The sequence below is a fragment of the Callithrix jacchus genome, chromosome 16 (assembly GCF_049354715.1).
Source record: "Callithrix jacchus isolate 240 chromosome 16, calJac240_pri, whole genome shotgun sequence".
NCBI lineage: Eukaryota > Metazoa > Chordata > Mammalia > Primates > Cebidae > Callithrix > Callithrix jacchus.
In genome coordinates this window covers 61,842,834-61,864,646 of record NC_133517.1, presented here as the reverse complement: position 1 = coordinate 61,864,646, position 21,813 = coordinate 61,842,834, and the positions used below count along the sequence as shown (strand labels likewise).

Genomic DNA, 21,813 nt, shown 5'->3' with positions numbered 1-21,813 from the left:
CAATTGATATTTATAGATGGGCAGCCTGTTAGAAATTTACTCATCCATACCTGCAGAACTCAGAGGAATATATGTGTCTTATAAACAGAAAATTACATTATGAACATTTCATAGACTGGTAGAAACCTTTGTATATTGATTCTTTATGCTCAATATGCTCTGTATACTTAATATGCAATAGATGGGAGGATGACCAGGTTATAGATGCTGTCTTTAAGTAGTTCATAGACTAGTTGATAATGATTAACTTGAAATTAATACTTGGTTGTCTCTAAGTTTGTAAATGGAAAAAAATAAAATGCAGTCATCCACTGTGTAGTGGCATTTCAGTCAATGATGGACTGCATATATGATGGTGGTCCCATAAGATTATAATAATGTATTTTTGCTGCATCTTTTCCATATTTAGATATACAAATATTTACCATTGTGTGATGATTGCTTATAGTACTTAGTGCAGTAGCATGAGATACAGGTTTGTAGCCTAGGAACAATACGCTATACCATGTAGCCTAGGTATACAGTAGTATCTGCCATCTAGGTTTTTGTAAGTGTACTCTTTGATGTTCGCACAATGAGGAGATCACCTGACAATGCATTTCTCAGAATGTGTTCATGTCATTATTGACTCATAACATCAATAAAGTATATGAAATAAAATCTCAAATATTGTTTTTCATTGTCAGCTTTGAGGTAAGGGAAGAAAAATTATAATTTCTGTGTTTGAGATTAGAGCCCATTTCAAATACTTACAATATCTGAAGTAGACTATTTAGAAATCTGCTTTCAAAATAGGCTATTTTCTGCTATATTCTGCTAAGGCTATTTCTGCTTAGCAAAATGGAGCATGCAAGTTTCAAGCCAGCCCTGTATAAAGCTAATACAGCACTGCAATCAGTCCTAAGAAGAAGCTTTCATGCTGATGTCAGTTAATGGAATGAACTGGAGGAAACTAACAGGACTTACCCCTCTGGAATAGCTGTGAGTGGGGAACAGCGTAGTGTGGAATTAATGGTGATGGTACACTTCCAGCTTCTGGGGCAAGAGAAGACTACTGTTTGTGAAACTCCATCTAATAAAGTGATTTCCATTAATTGAATAATTTCTCTTAATGAACCATTTTCAACCCTTTTCAATGGCATAGCATTGGGCATATGAATCCTCTCGTGTTCAGAGCTTAATGTATATTCACTCTCTTGAGTTATGTATCTAAGCTGGTAAAGGATGAACTTCTAAATGGTATTTTATGATTTCCTAAAAAAGTTTTTAAGAAGCTATGGAAATTGTTCTCCATGGGTTTTTTGCAGATAAACCTCAACGTCTGGTGCTGAGCAGCACCTGCTTGGAACATGGTCAATTTAAATGACAAATCAATGTTGGAACAAGGTGCTCTGTCTTTGAGGACCTACAGATGCATTATAGTTTAGGGTTTACATTTATTTTTCTGTTCACTGGTTCGTCTGTCAGTGCACCCATCTCTGTCTATACCTAGCATTTATTGAGGGTCTTCTCTGAGCCAGACGTTGTTTTGGGAAAATTTAAGTGATTAAGTCATGGTCTTCGGTTTCAAAAAACTGCCAATTTTTTGGTGAAGGTAGATGAATAAGTTGATACTAATTATACATAGTGCCCTGAAAGGACAGAGAAAAGGATCCTTGTAATAGCCTCAGAGAAGGCTGCTCTAAGGAGTTGTCTCTAAAGAGGCTGGCTGGCCGGGGTCAGAAGTGAGATGATGAAATTGAAGGGTGGTGACAGAGGAACAAATTCACAGAAGGCATTTCCGAAATTACAAGCTATTTTATTTGATTAGACAGATTTTTATAGAAGACATAAATGAACTGGTAAGGGAGCAGAGTGTGGGTGGCTTTGGCCGAAGGTCCTGCACAGTTAAAGTAGAGAATGACATTCGAACTGTTTTAAAGGATGAAGCTTTCCAGGTGCTTAATGATGGGACACTTTTAGGAGAGAGAATGCACATACATAGTCATGCTGGGGTGAAAGAATGATTATGGACCACTTGAAAAAGTGAGTTATAATATGACATTAAATATATCTCTATGCATAATTATCTGTTGTAAGTGCCTATGCTGTATTATTAAGTGAAAAAAGAGAAGTCAAGATACAGAAAATATAGGATCCAAGTTGGAGAATTATATGAAAATGTGAACTAGAATCTTAATAACAACTGTTTTATGAAGAGTAGGTTTTTATGATGTTTTTCTACTTTACATGTTTCTGTATGTGAATGTTTTAGTAACTTAGTGTAACGTTTATTAAGATAATTTTTTTTTTAATTTTTGGGATAAATGTTCCTGAGGTTTTTACTCAGGAGATACTCAATCACAGTACAAAAATAATGACATGAACACGTTCTGGGGGTTTAGTGTGCTATGTTAAGTAATCTGTGTACATACTATTTGCAGTAGCTTTGTCATAACCAGGAAAGTTTCTTTTTTTTTTTTTTTTTGAGATGGAGTTTCGCTCTTGTTACCCAGGCTGGAGTGCAATGGCGCCATCTCGGCTCACCGCAACCTCTGCCTCCTGGGATCAGGCAATTCTCCTGCCTCAGCCTCCTCAGTAGCTGGGATTACAGGCACGTGCCACCATGCCCAGCTAATTTTTTGTATTTTTAGTAGAGACGGGGTTTCACCATGTTGACCAGGATGGTCTCGATCTCTTGACCTCATGATCCACCCGCCTCGGCCTCCCAAAGTGCTGGGATTACAGGCTTGAGCCACCGCGCCCGGCCCGGAAAGTTTCTTATTTAAAAGTTTTTCTATAATCTGAATGTTGGGAATGTGACGTATTTGTTCTCTTTACATAAATGGTTAGGTTAAGGATCTTTGAGAGATAAAACATGTCCGTTCTGGAGTTTCCGGGAAACTTTCTTTTTTGAAGTGACTTGCATTTTTTCCTTGTAGTGTGTCATAGACAATTTAAAACCCCTGAAATTACTACTTTGTAGAAACCTATTCCATGAAAGTCATCATGGATTTACAGATTTCCTGGTATAGTAAATATTTTACAGTCATAGAGATATGTTAAATGTTGCCGTTTTTGTTGCTCCTGATTGATTTTCAGAGACAACAGTTTTTCAGAGAATTTATGTGAAAATGATGATATTTGATGTTCATTTGGTGATTTACCTCTAGAAATAAAGTGATAATATACACATATGCTAGTTTTTTGTATCTGAAGTGCCAAAACTAATTTGGTTGTCTTAGACATTTGTGCTGCTATAGCAAAATGCTGAGACTGGGTCATTTATAAAGAATAGAAATTACATCTGTAATCCCAGCACTTTGGGAGGCCAAGGCGGGTGGATCACGAGGTCAAGAGATCGAGATCATCCTGGTCAACACGGTGAAACCCCGTCTCTACTAAAAATACGAAAAATTAGCTGGGCATGGTGGCGCACGCCTGTAATCCCAGCTACTCGGGAGGCTGAGGCAGGAGAATTGCCTGAACCCAGGAGGCAGAGGTTGCGGTGAGCCGAGATGGCGCCATTGCACTCCAGCCTGGGTAACAAGGGCGAAACTCTGTCTCAAAAAAAAAAAAAAAAAAAAAAAAAAAAGAATAGAAATTTGTTTCTTACTTTTCTGGAGGCTGGGAAATCTAAGATCAAGCCACTGCTTGATCTTAGGTGTGTGGTTTGGGCCCTCTTGCTGCATTCTTACATTGTAGAAGGTGGAAGAGCAAAAAAAGCCTCAGCTAATTACCTCTCGCCCTTTTAAAAGGCATTAATCCATTCATGGGGGCAGAGCCGTCATGACTTCACCACTTCCCAAAAGGCCCCACTCCTAATACCCCCACAATGGCGATTTTCAATGGGAATTGGAGGGGAAACTTTCAAACCATAGCAGCTGGCTAGTTAGGGTTTTGAATCTTGTTGACATCAAAGCAGCCTGATAGTAAAAATGATCACTTAAGGATACATTTATTTACTATCAGTCACTCCTAGTATTCATTAAACTTTGGGCCTTTGATGAAGTAGAAGGTCACTATGGATTGTATAAATTTAGAGAAACTGATTGGCCCATAGTGGCCATTGTTTTATGATGTACAGTTCCCTTCCACTTTCTTATGTTGTCAACCCACATCTTACAGTGGGAACTGTTAAGGGAGAACCGACTAGTAGAAACAGGAGGAGTTGCTACGTTTGTCCTGTTCTCAGAGGCTCTGGACTCGGGTCTTATGACACAGCCGCTGTGTGTGAGAATTGGAAAGTTATTTAGGTTAATATTTACAAATATCTCAGCATTGCAGACATATTGTGGAGGGAATTTAAATCTTAACTTTTGCCCTCCTTACAGTGCTTGATTATTGAGGCAGAAAGCAACACTTGAACTTAAATTTGTTAAGTGAATCCAAAAACAGCCAGGCATGTATCAAGGGGTTCCTGAAAGAATCTAGAGATATTGTTTGGCGGCATATTATTATCATTGGTGTTATTTTCCTGAGTCAATGAATAATTAAAAATTTGATTATAACTTATATATAGGCCCCCTAAAATTTGTATTACATTTAGAAGACTAGAAACAGTTGTTACATGCACTTTGGTAACAAAGCACTAAATTTAGAAATTAAAGTATGTGTTGAATTTTGTTATATTTAACTCTTTGAATACATCTCTGCTTACTTTGAGGGTACATCATAGAGGATACATCTCTATGTCTATTGCTGAGCCAAAAAGTAAAAATATTTTTAGTGCTTTAGCAATATACTGCTGGGCTTATATATTTTGGATATTACTATACTGATTATTTTGACTCTGAGCCCCATAAGGATCACCAAATTGGACCAACTGAAAATTGCATGACTATACTGGTATTGTAGATAGGAAATATGAACAGGACCTATCCCTCTTTTCTAGGATGCAGTCTTTTAGGGGGCAAAAATTCATGCCATAGACTGAACTATAAATTTTCGTTAAAAGAAATAATATGTAATTACATGAAAAATGGACACCTAATACAAAGGAAGACTGAGAATCGTGGTTATAGAGAAAGAAGTCAGCCTTATGAGCCAGCCCGACCTGTGGTTTGTGTCACTGAGTGTGTCACCTATCTCTGTTCTGTCAGACCAAATGGTCACTGAACACTTCCACTTGGATATCCCACAGACATTTTAGAGATTTGCTATGTTCTTATCTGAACTTCAAACCTCCTCTTCTTGGCCAGCCTTGACTTTTTCCTTCAGGTTCTTTACTTCAGTAAATGACAAACAGCTCAGTGTATTTGAGTGCCCGTGCCAGATATCACAAATAATTGTTGTCTGCACAGTTCTCCCTCATTGACCTGCTTGCCTCCATCCTTCAGATACCATTCATTTACTTTCTAAATTAATTACCGTCTATTTCTCTTTACATTTCATGTTCATTACTTAATTTAGAGCACTGTCACCTCTTACCCTGTCTATTGCAATAGCCCCTTTTCTGTATCAGTTTCTTGCCTTTAATTTTAAATCTTCTATTTCATTCTCTCCACTTGTAGTCTGGGATTTTCTGCATTAATGATTTCGTATTTATTGGCTGCATAGCTTGTCTGCACATACCTCCTCTCAGAATATCTAACCTTGAGCAAATACAGATAGCAAGAGTGTAAGATAGCTTATTTCAGATTGTATATTACTTGTATGTTCCTTTGTATGTGTATGTCTGTGTTTATTTTACTCATATTCTATCCTACTTGGATAGAAAAGCTACTTGTACACTTCATTGATCTTTAGAATTACATCTAAATAAGTTGTGCTGTTTACCATTTAGAAATAGATATTAGGTTAAAATTAGAGTCAATAAAACAACATCAAAGAATCTCAACCACTACTACTAATACCTAGTGATCTGTGGCTGGAAAATTAATATACTTAAATAATAGTATTTATCTATAGCTTTAATATATTGTAGTAATCTCTGCAACAAAAAAAATCAATAAAAACTTTATTGAATAGTGCCATTTGATTTGGAGAAAAATAAGCTTTAATTCCACAAGTATTTATTGAGAAACCATTGTATAGGAAAAATGGTTAATTAAATGTCGGTCCTACTTATTTTCAAGTAATTTATAATCTAATAGGGGAAATCATAAATTTTACTAAATAATGTTGGATAAAGACTGAATTAATATAACAGACATAGAGGCTCAGCATAGAGTTTAAAGGAGTGATGGAGAGTTATTTCTAGAGAAATAATTATGGATGGAATTAAATTTCGTCTTTAAGAATAAATTCAGGACATTAACAGAGATCAGGGAGAAAGGTAGAATAACTATTGGGCTAGAATTACTAAATTACAAGGAATAGTGCATTATAACATTCGTTTAAATTGTAAGGAATATATTCTGGAATGCCTTCAGTGCTTTAATTGAGCATGGAATTTTATATATCTAGAAGAGAACCTGAAATATTTGTGATATTGAAATAAATGAACACCTAAATACAAGTTCGGAATAACTTACTCTTAGGAGATTAAAATGCCCATGTACAAAATGATTGCTGTTTTCAGGGGTGATTATCAGAATCTTGGCAATTATGCAAAGCTTGATTCAGCGACTATGCTAAGAAACAAGTGTTTTGTTTCTGAGGAGGCTGCTCTATTTCATGTGAATGCCGTGGTCCCAAGTCTATTGTTAGGTTTACTATTGTTTAGAGTGTGGCATTTACTACACTGATACAAGTCAAATGAGATCAGAATCCTGAATACCAAGAACGGGTATTTATTTAAGTAATCATTGTGTTAGTGGTCAAGTTATTGAACTTAAAATGTCTCATTGAGCTAATAAAAGAATTGATCTGTTCTTTTATTTCAAGAGAATAAAGGGAGAGAAACCTTGTTTGTTCTCCCTTTGTATTTTTGTCCTTGGGCAGGAAATAGGTAAGTGTAGATTATAAATGAAAGATATTCCTTGACAGTTTTGTTCTCCCCAGTAAAGTATAGAAAACAAGTGCTTGCTTGGTGTTCTGCAAAGAGGGATGCATGCTTTCTAATACATTTGGGTGCTGGGAAAATATATTAGAACTTCTGTTTATGTCTGTATACACACATGGAATGGTTTTCTATGTGCTAGGCATTATTCTAAGCACTTTACTGTTAACTCGTTTAATCTTTATAACTTGAGATAGACATTATTATTTCCTGATGACAGATGAAAAAAATTAAAGAAGAAGTTGAGTAACTCAATAAAAGTTACTAAGTAGAAGGCACTTGATCCTAGAAGTCTGACTCGAGAGCCTATGCTCTTAAGAAATTAAACTTTATTAATAGTTAGCACGTGGATTAATGTAGTACCCTTACATGATTCATCTAAGTCCAGTTATGTGCACTTTGAGACAGTATTCTGAAGTGAAAGGGGTATCACACAATGCAAGTCTGACAAGGATATTAGTATTAGATAAACAATGTAAATTTATTTCTCTAGAGGTGGATCTAAGGTCAAATGTGAAAAGGAGGATATAAAGAATTTTTCAAAAAATGTTTGGATACAGTTCAACATACAAATAGTTCTCAACATACAATGATTTAACTTAGGATTTTTTGACTTTATGGTGGTGTGAAAGCAAAACACCATTTATTAACTAATTTGCTTTCAGTGTACTGGGGCATGCAGCTGTTTATATGTGCCTGGTTGCAGATTTATGGATTGTATGAACTACTTTTAATTAAACATGTCCTCCAGTGGGCAAATATTACTTCAAAAGACACTGTTAATTAAAGGTTGTGGATAAATACAATCTAAATTAGTGAGAAAGCCATGGAGCTGATCCTTCTTTTGTGCCTAGTACAACTCAGCTGTATAAAAAGATTAGAAACAACTACGATCCAGTTGGATATGACAAGAACTCTTCTCAATTGAAACTATTTCTCTACCTATAGTAGTGTTAATGATGAATCTCTTCGCCTAGGTAAGTATTGCAGTATTGACCAGTGATAGAACAAGTGTACGATTTTTAGATCAATAAATATGTGTTTGTATACACACACAGTACCTATTGAAGGCATGAAGGTGTAAATGTCGGGGGATAATTCTTACGTTGCCTATCTTAAGACTGTGGAACATTTGAGGTGATAACCTATAAACTACCATGTTTACATTTGCTGTAACCATGGAATGTACTGATGGACCTGCTTCTTGGCCTTCTTTCTTTCTGTTTCTTAGCTCTTAAATTGATCTGAGATATATACCGATCCTCAGTTAAAATGGGTTTTGTCCAATAAGCCCCTTGTAGGTTAAAACTATTGTAAGTCAGAAATGTATTTGACACACCTAAGCTACTGAACATCAAAGCTTAGCCTAGCCTACCTTCAGTATGCTCAGAATACTTAACATTGGCCTGTAGTTGGGCAAAATCATTTAACATAAAGCCTATTTTATAGTAAAGTCTTGAATATCTCATGTAATTTATCAAATATTGCACTGAAATTGAAAAACCAGAGTGGTTGTATGGATACTGGAGATAACGTTTCCTACTGCATATGTTTTGCTTTCACACCATCATAAAGTCAAAAATTACTAAGTTAAACCATTGGAAGTCGAGAACTGTCTGTATCGTGTACTATATCCAAACATCTTTTAAAAAATTCTTTACATCCTCCTTTTTACATTCTACTTTAGACCCACCTCTAGAAAAATAGTTTTACATTGTTTATGTTTATCTAGCACTAATATGCTTTATTTTACAATTTTTCTCAGGTGTCTTTTTTAACATTTTTAAATAAACACTTAGAACTTAAGCTCAATTACAAGTCCTTGTTGGCCAGTTAGGCTCCATACACCAAAAATGTGCTTCCTTTTGTCTCTTCCAGTGTGGTATAGTCTAGGTTTTGTTTAACACCTTGTGTAGTGATTAATACGTTTTAGACATTACTTTCAGTTGGCATTTGTCATTCACTTTTGTGTGCATGAAATATTGCTTGCCTGTCACACGTGCTGTTCTAAACAGTCATTGAAGTACAAAGATGAGTAAGATGAGGTTTCTGTCCTCAGAGAAATCACTACCTTGCTTTTCAACTTAGGAAAAAGAAGGCAGGCAGGTAGTCTTTGCCAGGTCTTAGCAAAGAGCATAATGTTTGAGGGTATTACAATTTAACTTTTTAATCAATGGCAGCTTTGTCATTTTTGTCAGTGGTGTAGTATATTACGCTCTGCCCATGACCACACATGCATGCCTTCAGGCCCTGCCTGGTGCCCTGCCAAGAGTTTGCACGGCTCTGTGTCTCGCTTACCTGACTGCTTGCAGCAGAGCTGACACAATGCCAGTTCCAGCCTGAGCTTTAAGAAAGACTGAAAGCTTCTGCTTTTCTGACCTTGGAAGTCACACACCATGCACAAGCCTGTCACACTGAGGCCACCATGGTAAGTGGACGCTTAAGATACTCAGATGGAGAAGAGTCAGGCAAACCAGCGGGAACTGGAGTCCCCACGGACAGCCACCACTAACTCATGAGCCGGCAGTGCTGACGTTGCTGAATTGTGAGCAAATAAATAAGGTGGTTATTGTTAAAGATCATTCAGTTTGAAAGTAGTTTGTTATGTAATAGTAGATAGCCAAGATAGCTTAAAGTGGAACGTTCTAGCCCTAGTTTTCTCATTGCCAAGTCAGTTAAGGTTGTGTGAAAATCATGCAGTTTACTACAAATAGGGACTCATAATTTCTGTAGAATACAGTTTGTTTTGAAAAAGTTTTGATGTCTTCAATTGAATATAATATTATGGTCTTCATGGGGTATAATAGTTATGATATATTATGTATGTGTCGGGTCAAGAGGTTTAACTCAATTGCAAATGCTGTATTAGAAATTTTCTTTTTTTGGCTAAGCGTGGTGGCTGATGCCTATAATCCCAGCACTTTGAGTGGCTGAGGCGGGTGGATCACCTAGGTCCAGAGTTTAAGACCAGCCTGATGAACATGGTAAAACCCCATCTGTACTTAAAAAAAAAAAATTAAATAAATACAAATCTTTTTTTATCTTGCGGGTCACTTAACTTTGCAGAATGTGACTTTTATTTTCTTTTTAAATACCAGAAGGTATCACAGTCCACTTGTGCTACTGCCATAAAATACTTGAGACTAGGGAGTGTATAAACACAGAAACTTAGGTTCTCACGGTTTTGGAAGATGGGAAGTCCAAGATCAAGGTGCCAGCAGGGTTGCTGTCTGGTGAGGGGATGGTCTCTGCTTCTAAAATGGTGCCTTGAACACTGATTCCTCCTAAAGATTATGTTTTTGTTCAGGAGGAGAACATAGGGTAGGTGGGTCTGTGCAGATTTCACCCATGGCTACCTTATCCCCCATCAGCTCCCCAGGGGAAGCGGTTTCTTTATTCTCTCTGACCTCTGTGAGTGCCTGGGGGCTAGAAGGGATATTTTGCAGAAAAAGCTCTTAAGAAGGTTTCAAGTTTTCTAATTGGGTGGTTTCCAGGGCTTCATAATCTCATGCTACCCACCCAGGTGAGCAAATGCTTGAGTTTTATTCCTCCCTGTAGATGCATGGACAGAGATACCTACAGAGAGAAATAGTTTTTGCCCAGGGACTTCAGTGTTAATTTGCTTTCTGTCCAGTTTTTTTTATTATTATTATTGTTTAAAGGGTGGATGTGACGTTCTTTCCAACCCTGTACATATGAACTGAATGTGCAGTTTTTGGAGCACAGCAGTTTTGAGAAACTGAAAGAAATCCAGAATGACTAAAATTAAAAGCAGAAATGTGATAAGGCTAGAGAGGTGAGCCAGAGCTTGCCCGGGAGGGCTTTTCACAGCAGTAGCAAGACATTGGCACTCTGTCTCACAGGACAGACGAATTGTGTTCAGTCAGAGATGTAATATGGGCACCCTTGTGTTTTCAAAAGACCTTTCTGTTGATTGAAGGAGATGGAAGTGGATACAGAGAAAGGACTCTAAACTGGTCTGGGGAGAAGTGATGAGGGCCTAGACTAGGGTGGTCGCAGTGGTATTGAAGGAAATGAACAGGTTTAAGAGATGTTTAGGAGATAAAATTGTAAACATGTAACTAATTAGTTCATTAAATATATATTAAACACCCTCTCTACTCAGATATTGGAGAGAGAAAGCAGTAACACACAAGGCCTAGTCACTGCCCTCATACAGTAGGTGACAGTCTTCAGGCTTGAGTTGCTGTGAAGATAGTTGCGCCATTTGCTGGGCTAAGGGACTCTGGAAGAAGAGCATGTTTGAAGCTGTGGTGGCAGAGCTCCAAGTTCAGTGTTGAGTGTTGAGTTTGAGGTCAATAAAATATCCCTTTATTGTGCTAATCAACTTTTTGGTGAGCACTTAGTTGAGGGAAACCATTTAATGGAGAACATGACATGTTCTTGAGGTTTAGTTGTTTATGAAATGACAGCTTACCTATAATTGCTCCCCAAGGAACAGCATCATGTCACCAATATAGTTTAGATCAATTAAAGCTAGTTCATAAGGGCACTTGGTCTTTACCAGTGATTAACATAATTATTGTAGCTTATACATCATGAGCTTATCATCATGAGTGCAACTCGAATATACTTGCTGTATTTTGTTATACCATCTTCATAATTAATTGAAAACCAACTCAGGGTATGTGACTGTTTCTGATTGATTAGTGGAAACATAATTCAGCTAATCTTTAATGGAGAAAATAATGGGACTCTGGATGGTTTGTATTTAAAAATGTAACATTTGTGTGTCTGTGAGAGATACAGTAATTGACATCTGGAGAAAAATTATTGGTCTTAGGAATGATAATATCTAAATTTGTAAAATGATAATTTTATGCATGTGAACAAATAAAATTATTAATAAATGAATATTAATGGACAGATGAATTTACGTGGAGAAATGAGGTTATTTATACAAATGAATGTTAAAATGTATTTTCTTATTTCTTACTGTCTTGCAGATATAGATGTAAAATAAAAAACAAAGAAGACATGGATAAGGAGAAACTTTATTTGAAAAGTTGATTGCAAGAGCACAGAAAGGGACTCTGGCAGTAGGGAGAGGGGTTATTACAAAAGGGAGAACACACTGACCCTGACAACTGTAAGTTGTATCTCAGAAGTCAGGCAGAAAAGGGCTTTTCTTTTGTGGGTGAAGTGAAAGAGGCCAGTACGGTGTGAGGAAGTGAGATAAATGGGTAATAGTGGCAGGATGGGAAGGTGACCAGAGAACACTACTCTGAGCTTGGCCTGTTTTCCAAAGGGGCCTTCGGGCAGAGCTTGTCTGCTGGTTCAGATCAAAGATGCATCAGAGTTCAGGGGTCTGGAGAGAGGAGGGAAGTGGAACTAAAGTTTAACTCAGGAGATAGGTCTTTTTCTGATCCATGAGTGGAAACGAACAGTTCAGCTAATTTTTAAGGGGGAAAACAATGGGAATTTGGAGGGTTTGTGTGGGTCCTTGCTGTAGGTATTTAAAGGGTCATCTGTGAGTCTTATCTAAGTCATGTGGGTAAGAGTGGTCCTTTACAAGAAGCACTTTCCAGAAACACAAAAGGATGGGGAGATTTCTTAATCATCACTATTTTTAGGTGCACAGAACTCAGGTAAAATTTAACATTGTCGCAGTGCTTAGCACTTTATCTGAGATTTTAATCTTTACAATGACTCTGAAATGTAAGGACTTTTATAAGCCACACCTGGTAAATGTGAAGCTGAAGACTAGAGATGCTAAGAAACCACTGTGTTCACCTTGCTGATAAGATGGGGTACTGTATAATGACACTCTTTCAGAACCCATAGCAAGTGGGACATGGGAGGTGTTGTGGGACTAAGGGCAAATATGAGAACTGTGCCGCCTTTGTTGTTTATTGTTTATACCATCCAGAAAGTCCAAAATACATACTCAGTCTATCTAATGCTTAGGGCTTTTCTTTTCGTGAGTACTGACTGTGGCTACCTTGAAGGATTTTTTTTGTTGTTTTGTTTTGTTTCGTATTTTTCTTAAAAAAACGTACATTAGGGTATCTTATAGAATGCGTGGAGGAAACTGAGAAGACAGTAGTAAGGGCTTTATGCCCAAGAAATTGTCTGTGGCTATTCCCTCTAGCAGTATTTCTTACCTGGGCCCCAGTGACATTTTAAACAGGACACTTTTGTGAAGGGCAGGACCATCTGTTTCTGATGTGTGTATTATAGGCCTTTGCCCCTAAGTCCCAGTAGTGACCCTAGTCATTGTGACAACCAAATAAACATGCTAAATATTTCCAAATGCCCCACAGGGAGGTGATGCAACATCTGCAGCTTGAGAACCTGATGGAGCAACCAAGTGTATTACTGTTATTGTGACTCAGCGCTAAGGACATTCAGTATCCACATAATTAGTTCTGAACCTCAGAATCCCTTGACTTTTGACCTTGTCAAAGGTTAATTTCTTGCCTGATCAGGGTGGCCTGGGCCAGGTCGTGCCATTTTCAGTGTGATGGCTCCCTTGGTAGCCTGTGGCTCCCTGGCTATTGTTACTGAGGGGGATACAGTTCCAGAGAAGGTGGGTCTTATTCAGATAAAATTTTATATATATATATATCTCCACAATAGTTAAATTCATCTACTTATTACTGACTCATTTGGCATGAAGTATACACAATCTGCTGGCTGCTCTCGTGGGTGATTTTCATACACTTTCTTATTTAATTCAGTCAGCCTTCACCCACAGTAGGTATTAAGATCTGTAAGACACTGAAGAAGTGGCTGCTATGTGAGTTTGTAAAGCATCTTGCCAAGGCGAACAGTTTCCCCCCTGCTGATTTTCTATTGGGAAGCAAGAAGTAGTCTTGATTTACCTTAATGATAGTGAGACTTAAAAATTGTGTGAAATTCCTAATAATTTTTTACTCAAAATGTATGTATTGAGTGTCTTAGATGAAAAGCCTAAGACACAGGAGGGTTGATTTGACTCGGGAGATAGAACTTACTTGACTGGGGAGCTACGTGGCTAACAGAGTTGAGAGGGAAAATAAAAGTTTCTGATTGTCACATTATTCATTTATGTACTTTTTGTGAACAAAAGACAAACAGAAGTTAAGTGGAAACAAGAAACCCCTAAAGGCATATAAAAGTCATATAAATTGCTTTTCCTTTTTAACCTAGAATGCTATCAAGTGACCTTCAATAAATCATATCCCTCTGTGGACTTTAGATTCTTCCATATAAAATTAGATGTTTGAATTGGATGATTTCTAAAGCCTCTTAATTTCTATCACTTCAGAACTGTTTGACCACTTAAGATGGAAGATGAATATGACTATTTGACAATCCACATTTATTTTGGTCCATTTTTGAAACCTATTAAATATAAATGAAATAAAAAAGGCATAAATTTATGAAGATTAAAAGAATGGGAGTGTGAGACAATAATAGGCAAGTGATGTCTGTAAAATTTTGGTGCTTGCAAAATAAGTGGATACATGGTAATGGAGACCAGAGAGAGCAGAACCCTGAGCTGGCAGGCAGAGAAGAATTCAACCAGAAACATGTTCGTTACTGTGGGAAAGCTCAAGAGTACTCAGGAATTGTAGGTAGCAATTACTGTAAAGGTGGATTTATGGAGTACCATTGACGAGAGTAGACTTGGTCGCAAAGTATAAGAAATAGTTAGATCACAAGATGTTCTCATCTTATAAAACCAGTCATCTGCCCCTCCACACTCGAGCAAAAAAACAGAGGTTTCCTGAAGAGGTTGAATTGGAGCACTGTGAGGCTCTAAGACACAGACAGATACAACTGAGGATGAGGGTGATATCTCACAGTGAAAATGAGGGAATTGTTTCCTTTAAATAAAAGTGTCTGTGTGCTTAGTGATGGGATTCCCAGTATTCTGGCAGCTAGGCTTACACCTCCTCTTAAGAGATTAAGGAGTTTCTATTCAGGGAAGTGCCTCACCTAAGTGAAAAGAAATACAGATACTGATATTTCAGTAGCTCTTGATAAAGTAATTTGGCTGCCATATTTACAGCGAAGATTACTGTTCTCAAGTCCCATGTATGAAAACAGAACTTTCAGTCAGCAATCATGAATTTTTAAGAACAGGTGGTAGAGGATTACCAGACATCTGAGGAATGCCCATAACAGAAACCAGCTCACAAAATGGGGAAGGGGAGACTGTTGGAAGAAGCAGGTGCTTTAAACTCTAAGGTGGGGAGGGGCTGCTTTCATCAATATCTTCAGAAAGGTTGAGAAACTTCATTGTTTCCACAAAATATAAACAAAACACCGTAAAGAAGAAACAGCTATGAGATAGTTGTATTAGTAGTTAAACATTTGGTAGCAGAGATGAAGGAATCAATAGATACATAGGAAATGTAGCTGAATTTTCCAGGAAGTAAAACAAGAGAGACACAAAAAATAAGAGAAATTTAGAGAAAGTGATCCATCTCAGGATGTCCAGTGTCCAAATAATAGAATTTTCAGAAAGATAAAGCGGAGTAAATGGGAAGCTAGAATCAGGTGGGATTGTGTGTGGGTCAGTACCCAGTCCCACCTGATTCTTGCTCCCCATTTACTCCACTTTTTCCACCCTCACATAGTATTGGACTTTGTAAACTCTGCAAGTATAACTTTTATATTTAAAAATATTTAAAAAATCATAAATATATTTAAAAATAACTTTTATATTTAAAATATTTTATATTTTAAAATGTAATTTTTTTTGCTTACTAAAAATAATCTTGGCTAATAACATTTTAGCAAGCAAAAAATAATTACATGCCGAGATTAAAAATATGTATTTGAGTTTTGGTTGAAGACTGATAAAATTAAAAGTGGGAAGGAAAAAATACCATTTAGATGTTTTAAAGTGCTAAGTACTTATTTCAGGAAAATGACTTCAATTGCCATAGTTAGGTAAACTGAGGAACAGTTTGCTCTTAGAAACAGCAACAGCACAGCAGTAGCATGAATCGCGGAAGAATCGGCGGCTATGTGAGTTTGTAATCAAGCATCTTACCAAGGCGAACAGTTTCCTCCCTGATGATTTTCTATTGGGAAGCAAGAAGTAGTCATGATTTACCTTAATTATAGCAAGGCTTTTAAAAATTGTGTGAAATTCCTAATAATTGTTTTATTCAGGATGTATGTATTGAGTGTCTGTTACCTGGCAAGCACTGTTTTAAACCGTTTATTTATATTGACTCATTTAATCATCAGAACAACCCTATAAAGGTAGGTCTTGTTGTCATTCCTGTTTTACAGATGAAGAAACTGAGGTGTAGAGAAGGTAGGTAACTTGTGCAGGGTTACTCAGCTGGCAAACAGAAAAGGCTAGGTTTTAAATCATGGTAGTCTGGTTACAGAAGACATACCTTTAATTTAATTCACTACTATTCTGCCTGTTAAATAAGTAACCCAGACATAAAAGGTTAAGTAAATTGCCCACATTCCCGTAACTAGTTATTTTAGTAGCAATGAATTTTGTTATAAGGCTTCCATCAGCCATTGAATGCTTAAGAGCTCATCTAGGCCAGTCCACTCATTGATTAAATAACCGGATCTAAGGGCTGAGCAGGTAGAAGAACCAGGTGCTCCACAGTGACCAGTCTTGTGCATGTTAGAGACACCTGGTGTCATTTTTCCTCACCTACATTCTCATCCTAGAAGTGTTTATTCTTGGTGATATTTAATGTGTGCTAAAACTCTTAGGATAGCAACCAAGAAATTCTAGGAAACTAGCTTCATTCACAGTTGTGGAATACCGCAATCACTGAAATAAATATAAAGAAATATATCAGGGTTTTTTATTTTATGTTTAGCCCTGTTTTACGTGGTTTGTGGGGAACATCATATTTTTGATGCATGTAGCAGAAACTTAAATATTTACTTTTAATCAATGATGTGTAGCACACGACAGTGTTTCTTAATGTTCAAGATTAAGAAATTACTTTCAGATATAAATGCTACAAATTTGGTTGGTTTGTTTATTTTTCCTAGTTCAACTTTGTGGGAAAACTTTTGGGTCCACGTGGCAATTCTCTGAAGCGTTTACAAGAAGAAACTTTGACAAAAATGTCCATCCTTGGAAAAGGTTCCATGAGAGACAAGGCCAAGGTAATATTAATTATAGAAAATAACTACATTGTGAGTCATGTTATATTATATACTCTTATTCATTATATTCATACATAATTACATAAGGTGATATATTTGTGATACTGTTTAGAAAATGGAGTCGCTCTGGTCTGCTTCAGAATATGTAGTATCTTAAACCTGCATCTATAACCTTCATAGTCAGACATTAAATAAAAGCATAATACTTAAAGTTTTGATTGCATTTGTAATATGTCACCTCATAGGAAGTAAGATAATATTATAATTATCATGAAAAGAGATAAAAGCTGTGTATAGTCTCATCCATTACTCTTTGCATTTTAGATTGTTTTGGAGTCTTTCTGTGCAGACATTTCTTGTAGTTGAGTTTATAATGTATATACTTTTATTTCTTCTTTTTGTCATTTATTTGATATATGCATTTTAGAATGTTATTAAAATTGATTTTTAAGTGTTTTAATGATTGCTTATTGTTCTAACATAATTGTTTTACTTAGATGCATTCACATTAATAGTCATTTTTTAAAGTAGCTAAATATATACTGTTATTTTTATTGATCATTTTCTTAAATATGCCAATTCTTAAAGGAATTTTCACATATCATAATGTGTGTCACTTACATTGTTTTTTAATGAGACGTGTTGTTTTCTCATTATTAAAAGATTTATATTACTGAGAACCAAATCCACATTGAGCGATTACATAACATGAAATGTTGGACAGTGATATTTTAAACAAAGGTTGTTTAGACACAATCCAACATCCTCACACAAAAAGCCATCTAAATAATAGTTTTTATAATAAAAATGGCCAGTATTTGTTTATTGATATCTTTGTGATACTGTTTATTGAACTGCCACTGTGAGTCAGGCACTGTGTGAAACATTTTACATGCATTTCTTCATGTTATCCTTGGTAAAATGATGGGAGATAATATTTTCCTTACTCTACATGTAAGAAAACTGAGATTCAGAGAGCTTGAGTGTATTATCTGGGTTAATTTGAGAAATTTTTTGTTTTGGGTTAACAATTTAATAAAACCATGGTTTTCTGACACCAGCACCCATATATTTTCGACAGCATTGGAAAACTTAACATGTATAAGATTTATATGGGATACTGTTTAAAAATATAGATTCCCATACCTCTACTTGTTTAGGGTAGAACCTCAAAATGAATTTTCAGTAGGTGTTTAAAATGATTCCAGTTCATGGCCTGGTTTTTTAATTACTCACTAAACATTGCTGTCTTACATTATGACTTTAATTCCCTGACTCATCTATTCTGGTAGTAGGAGAAAATGAAAACATGTATTTGGTCAATTGGTCAGAAATTATATGTATTTTTCAGGAAAGTACTCTACCCTTGCTGATATCTTAGTTCATGCTCTAATGAGGCCATCTGGTAATGGGCTGCATGATATGAGCAGTGAAACCCACAAGGAGGAATCCACTCTCCTACTTATTTAGTTTGTTGTTAAGGGGTTGATCAGAACCACTGCTTGGTCAGAAGCAGTGTTTTGTAGCATACAGTGGTAGTAATCAGGGCATCCACCAGTAATTTTGCAGGTAGAAGGGAAAGAAGGAAGGCACATCTTTATCCGGATTATATGCCTAAGTTAACAGCAAGGGCCTGACTATCCATATAATGAAAGGGATCCTAAATATTATCAGCTTGGTGTCAGGGCTTGGCCGGCCTTCCAGATTATGTTGTATATCAAGTCTCTCTGCTGTTGGCATATTGCACACTCAGCATGTCAATAGCTGGTCATCTTTTTTGAGGGGGGTCTGTGTTGTGAAGTAATGTGTGACTTCCTTCCCAGTTGCTGTGGCCATTTTGCTGATGAGCACCTTGAGTTGCATGGAGGCTGCTGGGGAATGAGGTGCTCTAGCATCTGCTGCAATGGGTCCTCTGGACAACCTGGCTGAGTGCCTGCTTTGCATTTGCATGGGACACCCTGTTTTTACACTCTTGACCATCTTTTCCAGACCATTTATCACCCATTCCCTGATATCTTTCATTTCTGTTTCTTTGGGAATCAATATGGGGATTCTGCAAGTGGCTGAATGTGTATGTTCCATCAAGACTCTTGGGAACCAGGGAGGGGAGTAGCATACATTGTGGATTTACAATCCACTGAACCCACTGTCAGTGGACTGGGACCAGAAGTCTCCTTTACCTTCTGATCCCATAAGCCCCACTCTGCTTGGTGGCCTTCAGTGGAGTGGCATTAGGTCAGAATCAGTTCTGTTAATTCTCAAATTGTCTAAGTGTTTCATCTCCTCAGTGTAAAGTCACTCTAGTAAAATGTCCCAGATCCTTCCTAGGATTTGAGATTCACAGAATTTGAATATATTATCTGGGTTAATTAGAGAAATTCATTGTTTTGGGAGGACTAGAAGGAAGCTCGCACACTGGGAGATACCATAGTTACTGTGTGCAAATGGCCCTTTTCCCCGGGTTTAACATAGCTCTCTTATTCTCTGTATGTTTGGTTGAGCAGAGATTAATCATAGGCTAGGAAATGATAAGGAAGAGACCAGGAGATGATGAAGATGATGATGATGAGGAGGAGGAGTAAAACGTGAGAATTGTCATCTCCTTTCAAGGAACTACCTCAGCTGTTTAAGCAGCATGGAAAAAGCCTCACCAGACAGGCTTTTGCTGTGTGAAGGCTCTGTGGCATTTTAGTATTTGAATACTCAGAATTGTTTGAATCCTCCCAAATGTCAGTTTATTCTCAGGTTTAATTTGTTCTTAGGTTTTTGCTGTATCCAGACACTGTCCTGAGCCTCACATAAGAGACAGCTGGGCATCTGCATTGTTATTCAGCCGCACACAGACTCGAACTCTGCATCTGTTTGTTGGCCCCGTCAACCTGTGTCTGCAAGCGTTGCAACTTAGCCTACTCCAGGCTCTTTGGGCTTGAACTGATAACATAAATTCCCAAGTCTGTCATTTTCTTCTCTAAACTCTTTTCCACCTGCCTTGTCTACATCTTGCCCATCTGTACCTTCCTCCCCATTTTTTGCCCATACTGTGCTGTAGCCTCTGTCACATGATCCATCAGTCATTCTTTCTAAAGCATTTTACTGAAAGTGACCACAGGTGATCATTTAAGTAACAGGTTTGCAGCTTAAATGGATACTGGCTGGGCGCTGTGCTGCCTGTAATCCTAGCACTTAGGGAGGCCAAAGCAGGTGAATCAACTGAGGTCAGGAGTTGAGACCATCCTGGCCAACATGGTGAAACCTTGTCTCTACTAAAAATAAAAAAAATTAGCCAGATGTGATGGTGCATGCCTGTAATCCCAGCTACTCCAAAGGCTGAGACAGGAGAATTACTTGACCTGGGAGGCAGAGGTTGCAGTGTGCCAAGATCAAGCCAGTGCATTCCAATCTAGGTGACAGAGTGGGACTCTGTCTCAAAAAAAAAAAAGATACTACTAGTATCCCTATATTATGTTATAATCTGCTATATTATAATCAGCCCATCACTGCCTGAATTCTTAAATATTGATTTCAGTTGATCCTTTTTACTAGTTTAATTTTAATTTTCAGCAGTTATCAGTTAATAATATGTTCATTTCTAAAGAGATTTCCATTACTTTGTGTTATAATCTCATGCTTTTAGATTTTCAGTGTTCACTGTTTAAAGCCTAATGTGAATATAATTTATTTTCTTCATTTATTTGCTACATTGATGAAATAATGGGAGTCATTACTGCCGTATATCATCTAGTTACATGGCATAATAATCATGACAGTGCTCTGACCGCTCTTGAGCCTTCGGTTTATTCCAAACATCATGCTGGATGTTTTGCCCACATCATCTGTTCTGTGCAATAATAGAATAAATAAAACTATAGTTATGTAATAATTATTATTACTACATTTATCATTTACCGAGTGCTTATTATGTGCAAGGCTTAATCCTAAGGACGTTGTGTCTGTTAATTCCTTTATTACTATAACAACCTTGAGGTAAGTACTATACTATTATTTTCCCCGCTTAAAAATCACCCCTTTAAGATGAGGGTAATGTAACCTGCCCAAGTCATACAACTAATGTTGGGTTTGGGATTTAATGCAGAATTTCAACATCTGTGCTTTTCTCCAAATAATGCATTGCCTCTCATTATTAATCTATAGAATCGTTTGGTAATATCTCCTTACTCTGGAATTGTACCATGGCTACAGCTATGATAAATCCTCTCTGTTGCAATTTAAGTTTTTGATAGAAATAAAAATGCTTGAATAAGAATGAATAATTATAATCACTCATTAAAATCATTATTTTGGTACTCTATTAGAAAAGGATAAATGTTTTTTCAATAATTTGTGCTTTCAGAGATGAATTGCTGTACACAGAATACTTTTTTTTTTTTTTGTGAGACGGAGTCTTGCTCTGTCACCAGGCTGGAGTTCAGTGGCACGATCAACTGATTGCAACCACCACCTCCCGGTTTTAATCGATTCTCCTGCCTCAGCCTCCAGAGTACCTGGGATTATAGGTGTGTGCCAGCACACCCAGCTTATTTCTATATTTTCAGTAGAGATGGGGTTGCATCATGTTGGCTAGGATGGTCTAGATCTCCTTACCTTGTGATCTGCCCACCTCAGCTTTCCAAAGTGCTGGACTTACAGGCATGAGCCATTGCGCCTGGCGAGAATCCAGTTTTTTTTTTTTTTTTTTTTTTTTGAGGCAGAGTTTTGCTCTTGTTACCCAGGCTGGAGTGCAATGGCGTGATCTCAGCTCACCGCAACCTCCACCTCCTGGGTTCAGG

The 21,813-nt window shown here is 37.1% G+C and overlaps 1 protein-coding gene across 21 annotated transcripts in view; it reads left to right on the top strand.

The window, feature by feature from the left end:
- The window catches only part of KHDRBS3 (KH RNA binding domain containing, signal transduction associated 3), a 196,766-nt gene that overhangs the window by 65,479 nt on the left and 109,474 nt on the right, over nucleotides 1-21,813 (top strand). For all 21 annotated transcript variants that reach the window (XR_013528082.1, XR_013528080.1, XR_013528079.1 and 18 more), the window contains one exon: nucleotides 16,910-17,026. Coding sequence is in view for 15 of the 21 variants with exons in the window: in XM_078353122.1 (XP_078209248.1) it covers nucleotides 16,910-17,026 (117 nt within the window). In the remaining 6 variants the exon portion in view is untranslated. The remainder of the gene's footprint in view (nucleotides 1-16,909; nucleotides 17,027-21,813) is intronic.